Consider the following 20,230-nt stretch of genomic DNA (forward strand, 5'->3'; position numbering starts at 1 on the left):
GGATTTTTCTAGCTATACAAATAACAAAGCAATAAACTGATATCAACCGATGGTTTTGTTAAAACACACAGACTCGCAAAACACAATCTCTCACTCTGTACAGTAGCACAGTTACCGATCCTGGGGTAGAGACACACAGGAAAGTCCTTGTAAAATCAACTAGTTAAAATGCTACAAGCAGAAAATATTTTTGTGCAAAGGCACTTAGCGCTTGTTCACTGACACAAAGTAGTGTTTCATAGACAATGAAAAAGAAATATGTTGTCGTGTTCAAAACAGTGTGTCATGATATTATGGCAAGTGTGCGAAAAAATGTGTTTTAAAGGACAAGTAAACCCAAGAGGGACCTTTTGCTTTTATAAAACAAGAAAAACACATCGTTTGGTGTTACACTAACTTTTCCTTGCACCAGGTTATATCAAAGTTCTACCTTCAGAGACAATTTGCCTTGAAAAATATCCTGGTTTTTAGAAGATAAGTGTCCTAAACTTGGCCACCTACTGCTGATCAACAGCACTGTATAATATGTTTAACAAAGTAGTTCTGGAAGTTGTACTGGGAGATTCTCTTCCTGAACAGTTTATAATCACCGACAGCCACTAGATGACAGCAAACGGCAGCTAAATTACAGACTTCTGCAGGACGTTGAAGCCTATTCCATTAAAATGAGTGAGTGAGCGAGCTGCCTTTGATTTGTGACTGAAAAATATAATAAAATGTTTAGCTTTGAATAAATCTTGTTACAGTGGATAGAGTATATACCTTTGATGTAGATATTTGGCATGCAGACAGCAGTATAAGATGACTGCAGTTTTGACCAGCACTGTGCCCTACCTCTGATATAATCATCTTCTCACAAATATAAAGCAGTTAAACCTTTGTGAGACAGTGGGAAATTACAGAGTAGTGCAGAGGAGACATCTTGCCAAGGACGGTCGTTTCGAAGATACCACTGCGGGGCGGTTGGCATCTCTGTTCCTCCCTTGGAGATCTCTGTGACTTCCTTGGCGGCAGCAGCTGAAGTTCATTAAACACTGGTGAATTGACAATGGAAACCTTTTTCTTTTAATCAGATTGAAGCTGAAATCGTGTGCAGCACTACCTACAATAAATACAGGGCAGCGGAACAATACAATTAAAAATGTGCACTTTTCTAATGTAATAAGCGTTCTATTCTGGGTTTAAAAAAAGGGAATGATTTTGGGAAGATTGGGATGAATTAGGGAACAGTAGAAAATTTGTGGAAGACAAAACTGTGAAATGGCAAAATTTGTGAAGAACACAATGATTGGGGGAGGAGCCAGAAGAATTAGGAACGGGGTGAAGAACCCCATAAGATTTTTCATGGGGAATTGACAGTTAAAAAAGGTGGGAACCCTTTTATAGACCGCTGTGAAATATAGACTTAACTTTATCAACCTCAAAGGGACAAAGATTATATACTACATATTTGTTCATACACTGTGTGTGAGCAGTACTTCTATCTTCTCTCCTTCATATTTACAGTTGGTAACTGCTAATATTCTTATATCTTACAGTAATTGACAGTATTGCCATTATATTTGTGTTCATGGTATGGTGCACACAATGGCAAGAAATCAATACTTTGCGTAGCTACCCAATGTCTAGTACATACAGTTCAATAGGCTTCATAACCCCGTGAGAGCAATAAACGGCCCCATGTACATACTAAACAGCACAAAGTGACAATATTCACCAGTAATACACATGGAAAACGACCAGCAATATGTCATGTAGCATGTCCAATACTGTAGTATGCCAACCAAAATGTAATATATGAAATATAAAATGTAAGTAAAAAAATAATGGGAATCCAGGAAAATTGACCACAGACGTGTTCTCACCCTCGCACCCACAAACATTTATTTCATATATGCCATAGACGATAAGCTCTACGGCATACCTCCCAAATGTCCCAATTTTGTGGGGGCATAAGAGGCGGGGCTTCTTTTATCCTGGTTTTGCAATCTTAAATATTGGGAGGTATGATATGGGCAGAGAAACCTGTATCATTTACAGTAAAAAGTTGGGTTAAAGTGATGCCCCATTTTGGCTAACTGAATACATTTAAGTTGAAAACTTTCAAGATAACTCAGGCATCCAGGAATGGTTAATACAGAAACTGAAAATGATTCCCAAAACTCTAATGAAAAAAGTAAAACATTTAGACATGCTCTTTGGTATTTAGAGGTAGATTTACTAAAGCTTCTAAAAAGCAAAAGTGGAGGTGTTGCCCATAGCAACCAATCAGATTCTAGTTATGTTCTAGAATGTACTAGATAAATGATAGAATCTGATTGGTTGCTATGGGCAACACCTCCACTTTCCCTTTTTAGAAGCTTTAGTAAATCTACCCCTTAGTGTTCCTCAAAATTAATGCCTATACCCCCCCCCCCCAAGCAATACAGATGTTCACAGTATACATAAAGGAAAAGGGTCACATGTTTATATATTTGGATGTGACAGAGGTGGACTGCAGGGTACATTGGGTTCTGGGCGTGGTCTGTGTGGTTCAGGGCATTGCCTAATTTTGTCACAATTTTTAAACCAGGAATGTTGCCCAGCATGATGAACGTAGTTATTTGTTACAACTGTATTTAACCTCCTACACTGTAATACTACAATCATAAACATTTTAATATTGTTTTATTTTTACTGGTCCAAAAGAAACCAAAACCCCCAGATATGATTAGTGAATGTTTTCCAACAGTTCCCTTAATTTGAATAAAAGGATTTTTTACCTGCAGCAGCGACAACACATAGTTAGCGGCTCCTCCGATCTGACAAGTTGACAAGTTCCATTTCATGCCGTCGGCATAAACGCACTTTAATTTTACTCCAGCGCTCCCGGTGTATTGCATGGGACTGGGTACCGCTCCATTATATGCATTTCAGGACATTTCACGCTGCCGTTCACAGGATAACAAATGGAAATCTATTTCGGTTTTTTTTCTTTCCCCACAAGGAGACACCGATTTCATCCTCTTATGCTCCAACGAAACCAATTGACATTTTTATAATTGAATGCGTTCTTTTCATTTAATAGGAAAAAATATATATTTCATCCCACAGATGTTTGTGCGCTTTCTCCACGGGAAAATCAGTATTGATGTTATAAAATATAGACGGTGCGTTGTTAGAGGAAAATGACACATAATGAATCGATGCTACCTAAATATCTCAAACTTTAATTTTTAAGTTTATTCCTTGGGAAATTTATAAATGCAAAAAATCCTTTAAGACCACATGTAACTATTTGTCTCCCGTGCAAAAACTATCTAGAATATATAATTTACATAAGTCTTTTTTTTTTTTTTTAAAGGATAATGTAATTTTTGTGTGGCACAAGAAGTTAAGATACGAAATTTGTATTTACTTTGATGTGCGGGACCTGTCGGTCTGCCCCGTGACTGTAATGATCACAAGCCCCTCTGGTCCCTTATCTTACTGCAGTTGGGAAATTCACAGGGTTGGGGCATTGACACCCAGATGGGGGAGGGGCATTGACACCCAGATGGGAGGATGCAGAGTAGAGCGATGGCAGGTCTGCTGTACTGAGCGTCCAAGTTGGGGTGTACCCAGCAATTCTGCTGCCCAAGGCTCCAACTCAAATTACGTCTTTCTCAAACCACCAACAGCTGATGTTTTAATAACCTTCCCCAAACTATACCACGCACCTGTGAAGCGAGGGAGGTGAAGACTAACACGACGTGGGAACATTCCAATCTGCAATTCTAATGAACCACCGCAAAAGCAAGGACCTCAGATCCATGGAACAAGGAGGTGGTGAAAGAGACAAGATACATTTTTGAATTTTGTACGTATCAAATTTTGCAGTGGACCAGGCTGTTCGGTGTGTGTATGAGTTCTGCTCACGTAAAATATAATAGTAATTTGTAAACGTTATATCACAGATTTATACATTTGCTCAAAGAAAATTGGCATTTTTAAATTCATTCTGTTGTCCCTTTAAACTTGCTGCCTTCAAGGTGCCTTGTTACAGCCAAGCCCCTACATCCAATATAAATAAAATGTCTAGAACCCCACCCAGAGCCAGATTAAGACCCGGTCGGGCCCTAGGTAATATTGTATATAGTTTGGGCCTCCTCTTCTTTCCACTTTGGTCATCTAAAACAACAACATAAAAACAGGTCAGTGTGATCTGGAAGTCACAGTGCGCACTGGGCCATGGCCAGGAGCTGAGGTTGCCTAGTGGATGATCCCGCTCTGATGCCATTGGTGCACAGTACAGGTACCTAAGCTTAATGCCCTTCTCCCAACCCGAGGTATACATGGGTGTCCCTGGCTAGTACTGCCTTTGGTGGTGGTCCACAGGGCAGACACGATTTAGTGGCTTTAATGCTTCAAAAACTTTCCATGGAATATATTTCTCCTTATTCCATGTTTGTGGGAGGCATTTCCCACTTTTCTCTGGCAGAATATGTTGCGAAGTGCTCCCCTTAGAATTCCTTATAACTTTTTGTTTTTTTTCCTCTGACTTTTCCTTTATGTGCCAAACACACCTAACGGCCTGGTCCACTGCAAAACTTGGTACCAACAAAATTCAACTGCAACTTATCTCGTCTCTCTCTCCGCCTCCTTGTTCCACGGATCTGAGGTCTTGCTTTTGGGGTGGTTCATTACAACTGCAGATTGGAATGTCCCCACATCATGTTGGTCTTCACCTCCCTCACTTCACAGGTGCGTGGTATAATTTGGGGAAAGTTATTAAAATATCAGCCATCTGCCTATTGGTCCTCTATAAAGAAACACACACTGCTCTGCAGCGGACACGGACCACAAGGAAATACTCTGATTTGCATTTTGATTTGTTCATCACTAGTCAGACTGAATACCCTATAGTGTTGTGTTAAACACTAGCAGCGCAGTGTGTCATTGATCACATTCTACTTGCACATGGGGGGATGAGAGGTCAGTGGGTTACACTCTCTATTTGCTTGAGAAAGCACAAAAGCAACTTTGTGAAATAGACAAAAAGACATTTTTACCTCTAAATAAAGATGTTTTAATGAAATATTTGAGTACTAATTTTGTGCCATTAAATATATTTTTATTTTCACATTGCTCCACATCCCTAGAATATCCCCCTTTGAGGAAGTTTGCAGTGTTTTCAGCCTTACGCTAGGAAGTACAGTACATATGACTGTTGGTGTGTAGTTGTGTGGAAAACACCATGATTAATTCATGTCCTACAGACGCATCGGTCACGTCCATCATTCTGACCTCAGAGCGATGATGTCTCCTAATGCAGATGTAGCCGTAGATGTGTGTTATACATTCCACTCACAAGTCTTTCCTTAGAGGTAAGGAAATTGCTTATGGAATTAATCATAAACCGACAGGTCACAATTCCCCAGGAGCCTCTTCCAGATACGTGAATATATATATATATATATATATATATATATATATATAGCCTAAACAGTATAGGCTTCATATAACTTACATTAAAATGCAGGTTATCATACGTAATTGTTATTATAGGAAAAATTATGTTGTATCCCGTGGATTGTATTTCTTTAACTTTTTGGAACTTCTGGGACTTGTAGTTCTACAACGTCAGTAGAGACGCGGGTTGGTAGGGCTGTGGCGCAGAGAAATACGTATGAATGAAATGTTTCAGCAAGAGAATTATGTGAGTTTAGGCCATTAATGCATTTATGTTTTGGCTTAAATGGTGAAGAGAATTGTTTTCGTTCTATCCGCGCTGGCTTCCGGGAGAGTAGACAAGGCAAGGCTATAGTCCGAACATCTAATCTAAGAGAATGGATCTATACGCATGCAATTATTAACAAGTGGCAGCTTCACTCTTGCATCAATATCAGAATTGTTTGTGTTCAAAAGTGTTAATGCTAAGTAATCTATGTGTTAGGGAATTTAGACTGTAAGCTCCAATGGGGCAGGGACTGATGTGAGTGAGTTCTCTGTACAGCGCTGTGGAATCAGTGGCGCTATATAAATAAATGGTGATAATGAATATACAATGGGAACGCTCATTAAGTACATAGTACCCTATGCTGCATGGAAGCTTTGAGATGTATTAATGGAAGCACCGTTAATGCTGTGCTAAAGACAGGACAAAATCCAAGGCTTTGTCTACACTAATAACTAGCTTTGTCTTTAAGCCCCCTGTGTATGAGCCCTTACAGCAGTTTGATTACATATGTAGCATCATCTTGCTTGGTGTGGGGAGAGCTGCTACCCATGAACCTTCATAGAACAGTAGGGAGGGGGTCTGTCTGCATTACAGCTGTACATTTTATTGTTTTTATTACATTGGTAGTTGTGGTTACATATTCCACTGTCCTGTATAATGCTCTCCCTGATGGTGCACTAGGTATCTCATTGAAAGTAGTGACCAAAATCTTCAGCACGTTGGACTATTTTGAAATCGTGAAGAGGCTTTGCATACACCCACTAAAGTGGGCATGTTCCCCCCCAAAATGCCAATTTCTACATTCACCTCGCAGGATAAAGGGGGTAGATTTGCTAAAGTTTCTAAAGAGGAAAGGGGAAGGCGTTGCCCATAGCAACCAATCAAATTCCAGTTACCATTTATTTAGTACATTCTAAATAAGTGATGGCTAGAATCTGATTGGTTGCTATGGGTAACTTCCAATTTTTATTTTTAGAAGCTTTAGTAAATCTACCCCCTGAAAACACTAATCCTTGCACCTACATATGGGTACAAACATGCAAAATGTATTTGCTCTATTTGTAAATGATCCTTAATTACGGTTTTAGAAACGTTTTTCATATTTATAGGAAAGCAGCAAAGTTCAGTTCTTGGCATCCGATCCGCAAGAGACCAGGGGGTAAATGTATTAAGCTGCGGGTTTGAAAAAGTGGAGATGTTGCCTATAGCAACCAATCAGATTCTGCTTATTATTAATTTACTACATACTACAACATAACGAGAATCTGATTGGTTGCTATAGGCAACAGCTCCACTTTTTCAAACCCGCGGGAAACTCGCCGCTTGATAAATTTACCCCAGGTGTCTTTGTTTTATTATAAAATACATCAAGATTTCATGTTGTGAGCTTTGGATTTATCAAATAAAGATCTGCTTGGTCTGTGAGAGAGGACAGTTACCAAATTATGGATATTTCCCCCCCCCCCCCAATGATATGGGCATAGTCGTGCTCCACTTTTTGTCTGGTCCGGTGCTCTGACACTGGTTGACCAGTAGGGGTTAATAAGGAAAGTGTTGCTCTGTGTCTGCCATGAGGTAATATTGTTTCACGAGTCACATCATTCATGAAAACTGCCAATGCGTCTCTGACATAAAAGCTCTGACTCTTGTGCATCAAGGACTGTGAATAAGAGCCTGAAATGCGCTGGAGTGCTTAATCAGAGAACTGGCTTGTATAATACACTACACTTCTCTTAGCATGAGGTCCCATTACTCTATAGGAGAATCTGTAATACCAGACAGCCAACAGCCTCCAACATACGAGCTCTTTAAAGCTGCACTACCCCCTGCTGAATAACGTTACTAACACGCACCTGCCCCTTCCCTGGGAAGCCATCATTTCTCTTTCCGTCCTGGCTGAAAACCAGGCAGATTGTGGCTTCTATTGGTCCTCACACTCTCCCCCATCCACAGCAATTTCAGAAGATCGATTGGCATCGATTTGCCTGTTCTAGATTACTGGACTACTGGATAAAAGTGGAAGAGCGCAGGGAAAAAAAGCTCAATGGAGCAGGTAGATGGCGGAACGTGTTAATATATGATAGTGCAGCTTTAAAGAGCAAAATAGCCACTGTTTGACATTGTTATATATTAAAGGCTGTCTATTACTGTTCTAAATAATATACATGATAATACTGGGGTGTTTATACTAAATAAGTAAAAGTAAGACATCGGTGCCCGGATGGTGAAGTACCTTCTACCAATTGAAATGAATAAATGTGCAAGTATAGATTTAAGATCGGCTTATCAGAGCAGGTAAAATCGGTGGTGCTCCCACGTCTCGGGGGATGTAGAACATCAGTGGTGCTCCTACGTCTCGGGGGATGTAGAACATCAGTGGTGCTCCCACGTCTCAGTGATGTGGAACATCAGTGGTGCTCCCACGTCTCCGGGGATGTAGAACATCAGTGGTGCTCCCACGTCTCCGGGGATGTAGAACATCAGTGGCGCTCCCACGTCTCCGGGGATGTAGAACATCAGTGGTGCTCCTACGTCTCGGGGGATGTAGAACATCAGTGGTGCTCCCACGTCTCAGTGATGTGGAACATCAGTGGTGCTCCCACGTCTCGGGGGATGTAGAACATCAGTGGTGCTCCCACGTCTCGGGGGATGTAGAACATCAGTGGTGCTCCCACGTCTCGGGGGATGTAGAACATCAGTGGTGCTCCCACGTCTCGGGGGATGTAGAACATCAGTGGTGCTCCCACATCTCGGGGGATGTAGAACATCAGTGGTGCTCCCACGTCTCGGGGGATGTAGAACATCAGTGGTGCTCCCACGTCTCGGGGGATGTAGAACATCAGTGGTGCTCCCACGTCTCGGGGGATGTAGAACATCAGTGGTGCTCCCACGTCTCGGGGGATGTAGAACATCAGTGGTGCTCCCACATCTCGGGGGATGTAGAACATCAGTGGTGCTCCCACGTCTCGGGGGATGTAGAACATCAGTGGTGCTCCCACGTCTCGGGGGATGTAGAACATCAGTGGTGCTCCCACGGCTCCGGGGATGTAGAACATCAGTGGTGCTCCCACGGCTCCGGGGGATGTAGAACATCAGTGGTGCTCCCACGTCTCGGGGGATGTAGAACATCAGTGGTGCTCCCACATCTCGGGCACGTAGAACATCAGTGGCGCTCCCACGTCTCCGAGGATGTAGAACATCAGTGGCGCTCCCACGTCTCCGAGGATGTAGAACATCAGTGGCGCTCCCACGTCTCCGGGGATGTAGAACATCAGTGGCGCTCCCACGGCTCGGGGGATGTAGAACATTAGTGGTGCTCCCACGTCTCGGGGGATGTAGAACAACAGTGGTGCTCCCACGTCTCTGGGGATGTAGAACATCAGTGGTGCTCCCACGGCTCCGAGGATGTAGAACATCCGTGGTGCTCCCACGTCTCTGGGGATGTAGAACATCAGTGGTGCTCCCACGTCTCTGGGGATGTAGAACATCAGTGGTGCTCCCACGTCTCTGGGGATGTAGAACATCAGTGGTGCTCCCACGTCTCGGGGGATGTAGAACATCAGTGGTGCTCCCACGTCTCTGGGGATGTAGAACAACAGTGGTGCTCCCACGTCTCTGGGGATGTAGAACATCAGTGGTGCTCCCACGTCTCGGGGGATGTAGAACATCAGTGGTGCTCCCACGGCTCCGGGGATGTAGAACATCAGTGGTGCTCCCACGTCTCTGGGGATGTAGAACATCAGTGGTGCTCCCACGTCTCTGGGGATGTAGAACATCAGTGGTGCTCCCACGTCTCTGGGGATGTAGAACATCAGTGGTGCTCCCACGGCTCCGAGGATGTAGAACATCAGTGGCTCTCCTACGGCTCCGGGGATGTAGAACATCAGTGGTGCTCCCACGTCTCTGGGGATGTAGAACATCAGTGGTGCTCCCACGGCTCCGAGGATGTAGAACATCAGTGGCTCTCCTACGGCTCCGGGGATGTAGAACATCAGTGGTGCTCCCACGTCTCTGGGGATGTAGAACATCAGTGGTGCTCCCACGTCTCTGGGGATGTAGAACATCAGTGGTGCTCCCACGGCTCCGGGGATGTAGAACATCAGTGGCGCTCCCACGGCTCCGGGGATGTAGAACATCAGTGGCGCTCCCACGGCTCCGGGGATGTGGAACACCAGAGGTGTATGGTGTCTCTCTGTGACTCATCACAGTGGAACATAGGAAATTAAAAATAGGGAATAATAGTAATGTAATACTATTAAAAATAATTTTATTCTCCTTAAGATCAAAGGCACATTAATAAAATAGCTTATCTTTAAGACAATAGGATGGGGTAATATTCTTCTTTTCTGCCGCTGAAGATTCATATCCGGCTGCAGTCAGGAATCCATATGACTATCATACCGAGTACAGAATGGAAGATGCAGCAGAACGCAAACCCTACGCGTTTCATCTATCAATCGGATTGCTTGGGTTCCTTAAAAAGTGGGAGGCACATATAGAAACCGTTGTAATTCCTACACCGTTCACCTGATTTGGATGTAAATACCCTCAAATTAAAGCTGAACGTCTGCAGTTAAAGCACATCTTGTTTGTTTCATTTCAAATCCATTGTGGTGGTGTCTAAAGCCCAAAATATGAGAATTGTGTCGATGTCACAATATTTATGGACTTGACTGTATATGGCACAACAATATTCTGCATTGCTTTTGACTCTGGAATAATCGCAGTAATAAAACAAGACTCACAAACGCGCTTCTCTTTTGTAAATAACATTTACTGAGACTCAGAATGTTCAGCAAGACCCATCTGGAACAGCGCCCCCTTGTGGACATAATGTCATTAACATGGTGAAAGCTAGCTTTGCAATATTAAGTACTTACTTGCTGGTGCATGAAATGGTATCACACTGCATATGCAGCGGCCCCCCAGCGTGGTCATAAATGCAGAGCGGGGGCCTCTAGAGGATGAACTAGCACCCCTCTTCCCCCCTGTAAATTTGTCTAAGGGGCCTGTGCTGAAATATTACGTCCCTGTGTACAGAAGAAGAGGAGAAGTCATTCAAAAAAGTTTTTGGATGACATGTGCCTTTAAATGTATTATTATTATCCATACACTAATGTGCAGCTCACATACGTGACCCATGAGTCTAGAATATTAATGAGTATATATAAAGGGTGAATTATATATTCCAAAGAGCTTACAGCCTTCCTCATTATTGGTGAACCTATGCATAAACAGCGGGGACGTGTGAAGGTACAGTAATGTTATTTGTGATTACTGTGTACACAGGCTGGAATAGAATGATGCATTATCTGTTTAGTTTCTTTCACATTACAGCGCAGCAAATGGAAGGGCGAGTTTTGCAATCTTCTTATATTAGCATTTTGAGTGCACCATATGGCGCATTGTTTAATAAAGGGTCCTTTATCCCCGGCCCTCTAATGTGTTAGATGTGTGCAGTTAATGCGAGTGCTTTCCCTGCTTTGCTTGGCTCAGTAATGACACTGACACCTGAGGTGTCTACAGGCTTTTTCCGAAGGACAAATCTTATATCACTGCATAAAAACCAGCCAACAGGCCTGATGTCCACTTCCTATGTTAATACACACGTCAGTTTCCTACAAACTGAAACGCCTAATTCGGTGATTTATAGTTAAGACGATGGTTTTACCTTTCCTGGACATAGGGCGGCTTATTCCTGATCGCTCAAATAACTGTCATTGTATTGTGTTTTTATACATTCATTTCTTATTCATAACAAATAGAGAATGTTATTTCAAGCAACAATTATATATAACAAAGAAATAGGAATTAAGCTTCAGAGCCTTAGGGGTAAATTTACTAAACTGCAGGGTGTGAAAAAGTGGAGATGTTGCCTATAGCAACCAATCACATTCTAGCTGTCATTTTGTAGAATGTACTAACAGGGCCGGTGCTAGGGTCCACGTCTCCTCCCCTCCACTCACTGACACTAGTAAGTGGAGGGGAGGAGACGGAGCAGAGAGGCAGCGGTGGTGACAAAATAGCCTCTGCCCCCCTCCCCGTCCATCTGAATGCTGTGCGGCGGCCGTGACAGGTATGGTCAGCGGTCGCCGGACAGTTTTAAAGTCTTTTAGAATTCTGTGGCGCCCTCCATAGCCCGGAGCCCTAGGCAAGTGCCTAACCTTGCCTAATGGGAGCGCCGGGCCTGTGTACTAAGTAAATAACTAGAATCTGATTGGTTGCTATAGGTAACATCTCCACTTTTTCAAACCCTGCAGTTTAATAAATATACCCCTTAGTTTTCCTAGGTTGGCTCATCCGATCTGGGGGGTAAATGTATTAACATACGGGTTCTTCAACACCCGCGAGTTCAGCGTCTTCGGCGATTAAATTTAAAGCGGCGCTGCCTTGTAAAGGGAAACTTACCTTTACAAAGCAGCGCCGCTTTAAATTTAATCGCCGAAGACGCTGAACTCGCGGGTGTTGAAGAACCCGCATGTTAATACATTTACTCCCCGATCTCGTAAGGAAATTCTATATTTATTCGTATTTTGTCACTTCTCGGAAGAAATCCATCCCAGATATAGTCGGAGCATGTAAAGTCCCCTGTATGCAGCATCACTACATGCTAAAACTACTTGTCTTTATATACTTATTTTTGTAAGATTTGCAGCTCTCATTTATTTAAGTAATAAAGGAAAATGTAAAATCATGGCCATGAAATGATTGCCGCTCTGAGAGCAGCAATCCCATGAATAAAATCAGGTGTCTTGTTTATTAACATAAATGACTGTGGCAGGCAGTAAGATGAATGTTCGTATTTACCAGTTGCTCTTATTGTTTTATTTTCTTCTGCTGCTATTAATGATTTATGATTCTAGATTACCATGGTAACCACAGTCACATGGCAAATGATGTAGTGAGCACCTCTGAGCTCTGTCTGCAGTGTGACATCCTCCTTCTCCCCCCTCTGCCATCACATGACATGCTGAGAGGTGTGAGCCTGTGTCTGTGTAGCAGACTGGCTGTGTCTGGCAGCCATTTCTGTTTGCCAAAGGAGATAATGATTTGTAGGAGGATAGCTAAGAAAAATGATCAGATGCATGCTTAAAAAGTACTTAACTTGCTATTTAAAGACCAAAAACATCTTCTATAGTACCATGCAAAAGTAATATTCACCTTCCAGGACAGACCTCCACTCGCTGATAAACATCTTCAGCGCATGCAACTTTCCAATGCAAATCTGGGCTCACTCCTGGCTAAAATATGACATTTAAAAGTATGTCATCACCTCCAGAAGGGGATGTTGTTATAACCACATTATTAGCCTTCAGTACAAATACATAGTGTAGTCTATTAAGTCTCAGGTCCATCCTAACGCATTTTATGCTTCTCCACATTCTATCATTTCGGAATAAAACTGTATTAGATTCGGATGTTTAAGACTTTCTTTTGCTGTAGTTGGAGCTCGATTTCCCTTTCTAAGAGTGATTATTTTTCTAGTTTAAAAAAACATGGATTAATTAAAGGGGCTGTCCACTGAATTTTCTTTACCCCCTATATAATAAATGGGATCAACCCCAACGCTGTAATATGGAGGTAGCAAGTACTGTAGCATCTGAAGGCTGTATCCCTTCAGTTGCCTTTAGTAGAGTTGAACAGGAGCTGTGTCCTGCTCTGCCATCTTCCCTGGTATGTAGACTGATAAAACAAGTGATTCCTATAATAAAGGACCCGCTGAAACAATTATACCAGCTAGGGAGGTCTCACAAGTTTCCTCTGTGAGCAATATACAAAGAAGCTGCTCCTAGTCCAGAGAATAGACTTCCAATTTTTCCTGAAAGCCCTATCATGCACTGATGAGTACTAACAAGGACAAAACAAGCCATCTCTGTGCAGATAGTTAGCGTCAGCAGTATAAACCCAGTGTGTTGGATTGAGGAGCTGCCATCTAATTGACATTACACAAAAGTCTATAAACATGGAGAAATTCCTTGTTGGGCATCACTTGCTGGGCTGTTGTGCTGCTTCCAGCGATCACATAAGAGTCTACTGACCGTGGCTGTTCAATCTTTTGTCTCCTTTCATTAGGACGGGGGGACTGTGACATCACACCCTCTGGGATTTTCAGCTGAGCCTGACGTTTGCATTGAAAGATGTTGACAATTACAAGTTGAAGCCTGTTGAGTGACATAAGTAGAAGGATGTGAGCTGGAGGAATTTAATATTCTTCTTGTCACTGTCAGCCCTATTTGCATGCATGAGAGAACAATAGCCATTTCATTTATTTTCTTTATACTGGGACAGATTGGGATTGGCTAAGCACTGTCTACACAGAAGCCCACTTAATGCAATTTGTAGAACTTGTACCTCAAATTATCTGTTGAAATAGGTGACCCTAAGCTGCTCCTGAACTACATCTCCCATAACACTCAGCAAGCAAGCTGTAACGAAGGAGGAGGTCATTAAAATATCCCAGAGAAATGTTTTTCTTATAGAGTAATACTATAATAGTTCTTTAGTTATAGGAAAGAGACAGTAGCTAGTCTACCGATCTCCAGTCTATTTATCCACCCACCTACCCAATTAGTACAATTGGCTATACTGCATGTAAATATTTATGATAGACATCTATCATAGAGGAGGTCACACGGTACAATAGATTTTTATAACTAATGACATTTTCTGAATAATGTATCTATGTTTTTTTTTGCGGGAACAAGTTGGAGAATTATAAAGACAGAATAAATGTTGACCCTTTTGGTTACTACATATACCTACATTGTTAATAAGATCATTTGTGAACATTGGAGATAAGCTATCTGGAGACTTATAGTTGACAAACAGTATAATCAACACTTCTCAGAACTAACTGGTTTTTAGAGTACAACAACATTGTTTCAATAAATAAACAAAATTCACAACGGTGTATGGGGCTGGCGGCCAAGTTCTTATAGAGGTAAAGAAATAGAGATGGGGGGGGGGAAGTTATGAGAGCTCAGACGTCTATGTCTTCAAAGTCACTTGTTACATGCAGGGCCGGATTAAGGGAATGGAGGCCCCTGGGCTAAGGGGGCCTCCATTCCCCCGTGAGGGCCTCCCCAGTGATCCGAGCAGCCCCCTAGGCACTTACCTCCTTGGCCTGGCATTGCGGTCCTTCCCTGGCGCGCTGTATGCTCCTTACTGAGGAGATCTCGTGAGAGGGAGACTCACGAGATCTCCTCAGTAAGGAGACTACAGCGCGCAGGGGAAGGACCGCAGTGAAAGTGCTCAGCAGCAATGCTCGGGCCGGGGGCGCCCCCGCCTCTGACCGATCAATACTGCTGTTGAGCACTTTCAAGGGCCCCCTGGATGCCCGAGGCCCCTGGGCTGTAGCCCAGTTAGCCCTATGGTTAATCCGGCCCTGGTTACATGTCAGCTGGATGTCCCAGTATCAATTAGATGTTACAGTAGTGATAATAATAACAGTTATTACAAGGATAATAGAAATACTAAGAGCAATTACAAGATGTGCTTTGTTTCCACCAGAAGGCAACAGAAAAGTATAAGTAATATGCAGATTGCCCTATTATACATCAAAAATATATATAAAAAGTGTGTTTTATTGTTTGTTCTTCAGCTATCAGATATGTACATTAGTTATCGCTTGATTTCCTATCTGCATATGTAAGTATATCGCCCGCACACTGAGTGTAGCCGCAAACAAGACCGTAACATTCATTCACATTGTAATGGGAGATCTGCAGAATTATCCTGTAAATCTCCTTATAGAACAATGAATTAATAGACACATATTGGTCATATTGCCCCAGAATATAAATGCACAGACACAGCAGCTGCCGTGGTACAGTCCACGCTGGGACACTGCTTACACTAATAATATGCAGATTTACTAATCTTTCTAGAGGTCTCCAATTCTCTGTCTGGCTCTAACTAGCCCCATATTGATATATTGTTTAGAACATCGTTGAATGAAAAAAACATTAACATTTCCAAAACAATATCAGTTTTGACCCCTCACTTCCTGAACATTTTGGGCCTCATTCATCTTCGAGCTCAATACGAGCACAACTTGCGTTTAAAAAAAAAGCACATAACTAATACTCATGTGCACAAGTATTCTAGAAGAAGCGGATCTCAAGGAAAGTTTCCATTTGAATTTGGGTATAAGAACAACCCTGCTGGTGACAAGTCCCTCGATTGCTCAAGCATGCCCCTACTAGTGACCAAGTACCCCAGCATGCCCCTACTAGTGACCAAGTCCTCCAGCATGCCCCTACTGGTGATGAAGTCCCCCAGCATGCCCCTACTAGTGACCAAGTCCCCCAGCATGCCCCTACTAGTGACCAAGTCCCCCAGCATGCCCCTACTAGTGACAAAGTGCCCCAGCATGCCCCTACTAGTGACCAAGTGCTACAACTTGCCCCTACTAGTGACCAAGTCCTCCAGCATGCCCCTACTGGTGACCAAGTCCCCCAGCATGCCCCTACTAGTGACCAAGTCCTCCAGCATGCCCCTACTAGTGACAAAGTGCCCCAGCATGCCCCTACTAGTGACCAAGTGCTACAACTTGCCCCTACTAGTGACCAAGTCCTCCAGCATGCCCCTACTGGTGATGAAGTCCCCCAGCATGCCCCTACTAGTGACCAAGTCCCCCAGCATGCCCCTACTGGTGACCAAGTCCCCCAGCATGCCCCTACTAGTGACCAAGTGCTCCAACTTTCCCCTACTAGTGACCAAGTCTCCCAGCATGCCCCTACTAGTGACCAAGTGCTCCAACTTTCCCCTACTAGTGACCAAGTGCTCCAACTTGCCCCTACTAGTGACCAAGTCCCCCAGCATGCCCCTACTAGTGACCAAGTCCCCCAGCATGCCCCTACTGGTGACCAAGTCCCCCAGCATGCCCCTACTAGTGACCAAGTGCTCCAACTTTCCCCTACTAGTGACCAAGTCTCCCAGCATGCCCCTACTAGTGACCAAGTGCTCCAACTTTCCCCTACTAGTGACCAAGTCCCCCAGCATGCCCCTACTAGTGACAAAGTCACCCAGCATGCCCCCTACTAATGACCAAGTCCCCCAACTTGCCCCACCATGCCCCTACTAGTGACAAAGTCACCCAGCATGCCCCCTACTAGTGATCAAGTCCCCCAACTTGCCTCAGCATGCCCCTGCTATAGACATCCCCTAATTTGCACCAGCATGCCCCTGCTATAGGCATTCCCCTAATATGCTCCCGCTATAAAAAAAAAGTCCTCCAATTTGCCCCTGCTGTGCACAATCCCTCCCTTTGCTCACACAGCCTAGATATTTAGTACACTGCTAAGCTGGCAATCTCCCAGAGCAGAGAGATAAAGGTGTGAGAGCCCTGTGTGACAGCAGCACAATCCCCCATATGAATAAAACAGGGGACTCAGTCAGATCTAGGACGCAGGAGCCCTGGGCACTATGTATTTTCTCTCATCTGCTCCCTGAATTCCTCCAGAGACTCCCTGAGCTGTATGGATAGAATATCCATCTACAGAGCTTCCCTCTCCCATCGCCATGTACTGAGACACTGCACAGAAGCAGCCAGCTCCTTCCAGCACACAGCGATCGTCACATCTACAAGAGGTAAATACATCTCCTCACTGATTGAAGCCAATTCATAAGGGAGCAGGCTGCTAGAGGGGAACATCTTTCCTAATTTGTCCAGAGGGAGGTGACCTGTCTGTAAAATCCCCTCCTCTGCCTGCTTACAGGCTCCTGTTGGAGAGGAGGAGGGGGGTCTTACTGTGCTTGTTGGAATGAGAAACTGGATCAGTTGTACATCTCCAAAATACACACCATCTCCTCATTGAACGGAAAAGCACTTTCTAAAAACTCACCAGGTCTTTGGATCTAAATCACATCACAGTAGAGCAATGAGAAACAGCTGCCCGAGCACATTGTGCTAACTTTTTTTTTTTGTTTTGTTTTAAACTTACAGACTGTACAATGAGCTTCACTGAAAGAAAGGACATCTCTGGGACTGTCCCAACCTTTGGAAGATAATCCTGCTGCTACCTTACAGCATATCCTTTGGGTATTCCACATTGGCAAAGAAAAAACCCTTAAGGGAACCTATATTTTTAATAAAATCACATTTTCCCCTCTGCAACCAAGTAAAAATACAATCTGAATTCATTTCCAATGCAGGAAAGGTGGATCATGTTACCAGTTATGTTGCTACAGATGTCGGGATTGCTACTTCTTCTTGATACAGTGAAGAGGTGTTCTGCAACAGATGGGACAAAACTGCAGTCCTATATGTGAGTATGAAAGGAGATCGCCTTGTTAAAGTAACATAGACCAAAATAGATTGTTACAATGTGGCAACAGAGCATTAAACTTGTCATCTGTGCTTTATTGTGCTCTTGTGCTTGATACACCTTGTCTGCTGTTTGATAAATGACTTCCTTTTTGCTGGAGACAACCTTTAGAACACGTTTAGTGAGGTGAGTTTATAGGGAGAGAAATCCTTTGTAGTGATCAGTGATTCAGCTGAGCCCTGGGGAAGGTACAATCTCTTACTAGGCAAAGCCAGATGCACATAACTTCACCTTTAGGGCTTACTTTGTTGCAGAGATTGGGTTACCAGTGGTTAACATTTAGCCTTGTGACTGCACACAAATACACACATGCCAAAGCATCAACACAAACTACTATAAAACCAAGGTAAATACAACCACTGCACTTAGTATCAATACAATGTATCCACAAAAAAATAAATGCATACCCACTTTGCAACACAACTTTTTCACATATATGTAAGAGTCAGCCAACCTTTGACTCTCCAGCTAGGTGTTGTGCAACTACATGCCCAGGGCTTGCTGGAATTTGTAGTTCCATTATAAGTAGAGAGCCTTCTTGGGGTATGGTGGGTACACCCCATTTTCACAGTGTCTCATACAAGGCTTAACATGCAAAAATTGTCAACCAAAACACACGAATGTCAAATAGCCACAAGCTAGAGATGTAGGTATATAGATTGTTTTATAATCAGTTTGGTATAAAAATGGTCTCTGTCCCTTCAGTCCTTACTAAATTAACATTGATTTTCATTATCAGGTAGAATACAATTACCTAGTTCAACAAAGTGTGTCCTATCCAATACCTCCAAATAATACTGCCAGTGCATGTCCAATCTTTTGTGCCTCTGCTAGAAAATGTTTTTTTATTTGCAATGGTGTTTGCTTTGCAGTGCACAGATGAGATTTACTTGTACTTATCATTAAGTGAGTGTAAGATGTAAGCGTGCTGTGTTATTGCACATTTACATTCAGATATGCATGCTGTGGTTCTACATTAGCCCCATTTCACACCTATAGATTCCTGTGGATAACGTCCTGTAGAACTTTTGCCAAACCATGTAGGAATCCAGACAGAACAAAGAGCAATAACTGGGGGGGGGCAGATGTGTAGGTAGACTTTAAATGGGTTATCTTGGTATGAAATATAAGTATACATCTGTGAACTCATTATAGCTGTTTCTGGGAATGAATTATACATCTTTAGATAATATACAGAGTTTTAGCCAATGGATCTTCCCTAATTAGGACAAATATACTCGCATTACATTTAGGTGCAATAATTGTGCTTAACAATAGCAGCCAATCCGGTACTGGCTTTCCTGGACTCATTTGTATCAGACAGATAGCAATGATTAGTTGCTATGGATCGGTGCACACTTTGCACCTAGCTGCAATGTTAGTAATTAACCCTGTTGACTGGGACTTTAGCAGTGTGATTTCTGTACACTATTTTCTCACTTAACTTGATTTAGAATAGTCAAAATATTTTTTTTCTATAAATAGGTGTTGGTGATCTACCAAGCTAAGATTTTATTAATAATATGAAAGAAAGCTGTCTTGCCATTCCTGTAACTGTATAATCACCAGCATTGGATGATATTTGCAGCTCTGTGTATTTGTAGGTTATTCTCAGGCAGGATGTAACTTATATGATGTGTAGTATTTGTAGAGTATGTATATGCTGAAATTATGAATATATTGGAGAATGGCAACGGTGGAACCCCCTTCCCCTAAAAATTCCTCTAAAAAATGTAATTTGGGAAGTTTTAACCACATTTTGGGTGAACTGACATCAGAGCAGCGTTGTGTTTTCTCCACTGAAGATGACGCTGTTGTGAATATGTACTTGGTTGAGTTGGGTTACTCATTAGAGGTGAGGCACCGTATCCGTCATCTCATCCTGAAATGTGCTCCCTTTATGGGGCAAGTAGGGTACAGGCAGGAGCGAGAAATTATCTGCAGTTTTTTGGAATTGTTGCTTTGTTAAAAGTATGTTGATTGTATAACTGACTCATCTCACCTCCGGGGTCCCGTAGCTGCAGTGCCCCCTGTAAGGGGGGTATTTCCACCACTGCCTATTGAAGTCTTTGATGACTACTAAAGGTTTCTCCTGGTGAGAAAAACAATGATTAAACATATCCCTGTTTCTAACCCGTACCCTGTGGTGGTAGTGGGAGGTATACAGAGGTATGTCATACCGTTACTTCTCCTACTGCCTTCA

General features: G+C 42.9%; 1 protein-coding gene across 1 annotated transcript in view; it reads left to right on the plus strand.

Moving 5' to 3' along the window:
- Positions 1 to 17,424: 17,424 nt before the first annotated feature.
- Positions 17,425 to 20,230, plus strand: part of MEGF6 (multiple EGF like domains 6) — a 273,763-nt gene continuing 270,957 nt past the window's right edge. The window contains exon 1 of the mRNA XM_075190156.1: positions 17,425 to 17,967. Within this exon, the coding sequence (XP_075046257.1) occupies positions 17,849 to 17,967 (119 nt within the window). The 5' untranslated portion in view covers positions 17,425 to 17,848. The remainder of the gene's footprint in view (positions 17,968 to 20,230) is intronic.

Source organism: Mixophyes fleayi, chromosome 11 (assembly GCF_038048845.1).
Source record: "Mixophyes fleayi isolate aMixFle1 chromosome 11, aMixFle1.hap1, whole genome shotgun sequence".
Classification (NCBI taxonomy): Eukaryota; Metazoa; Chordata; class Amphibia; order Anura; family Limnodynastidae; genus Mixophyes; species Mixophyes fleayi.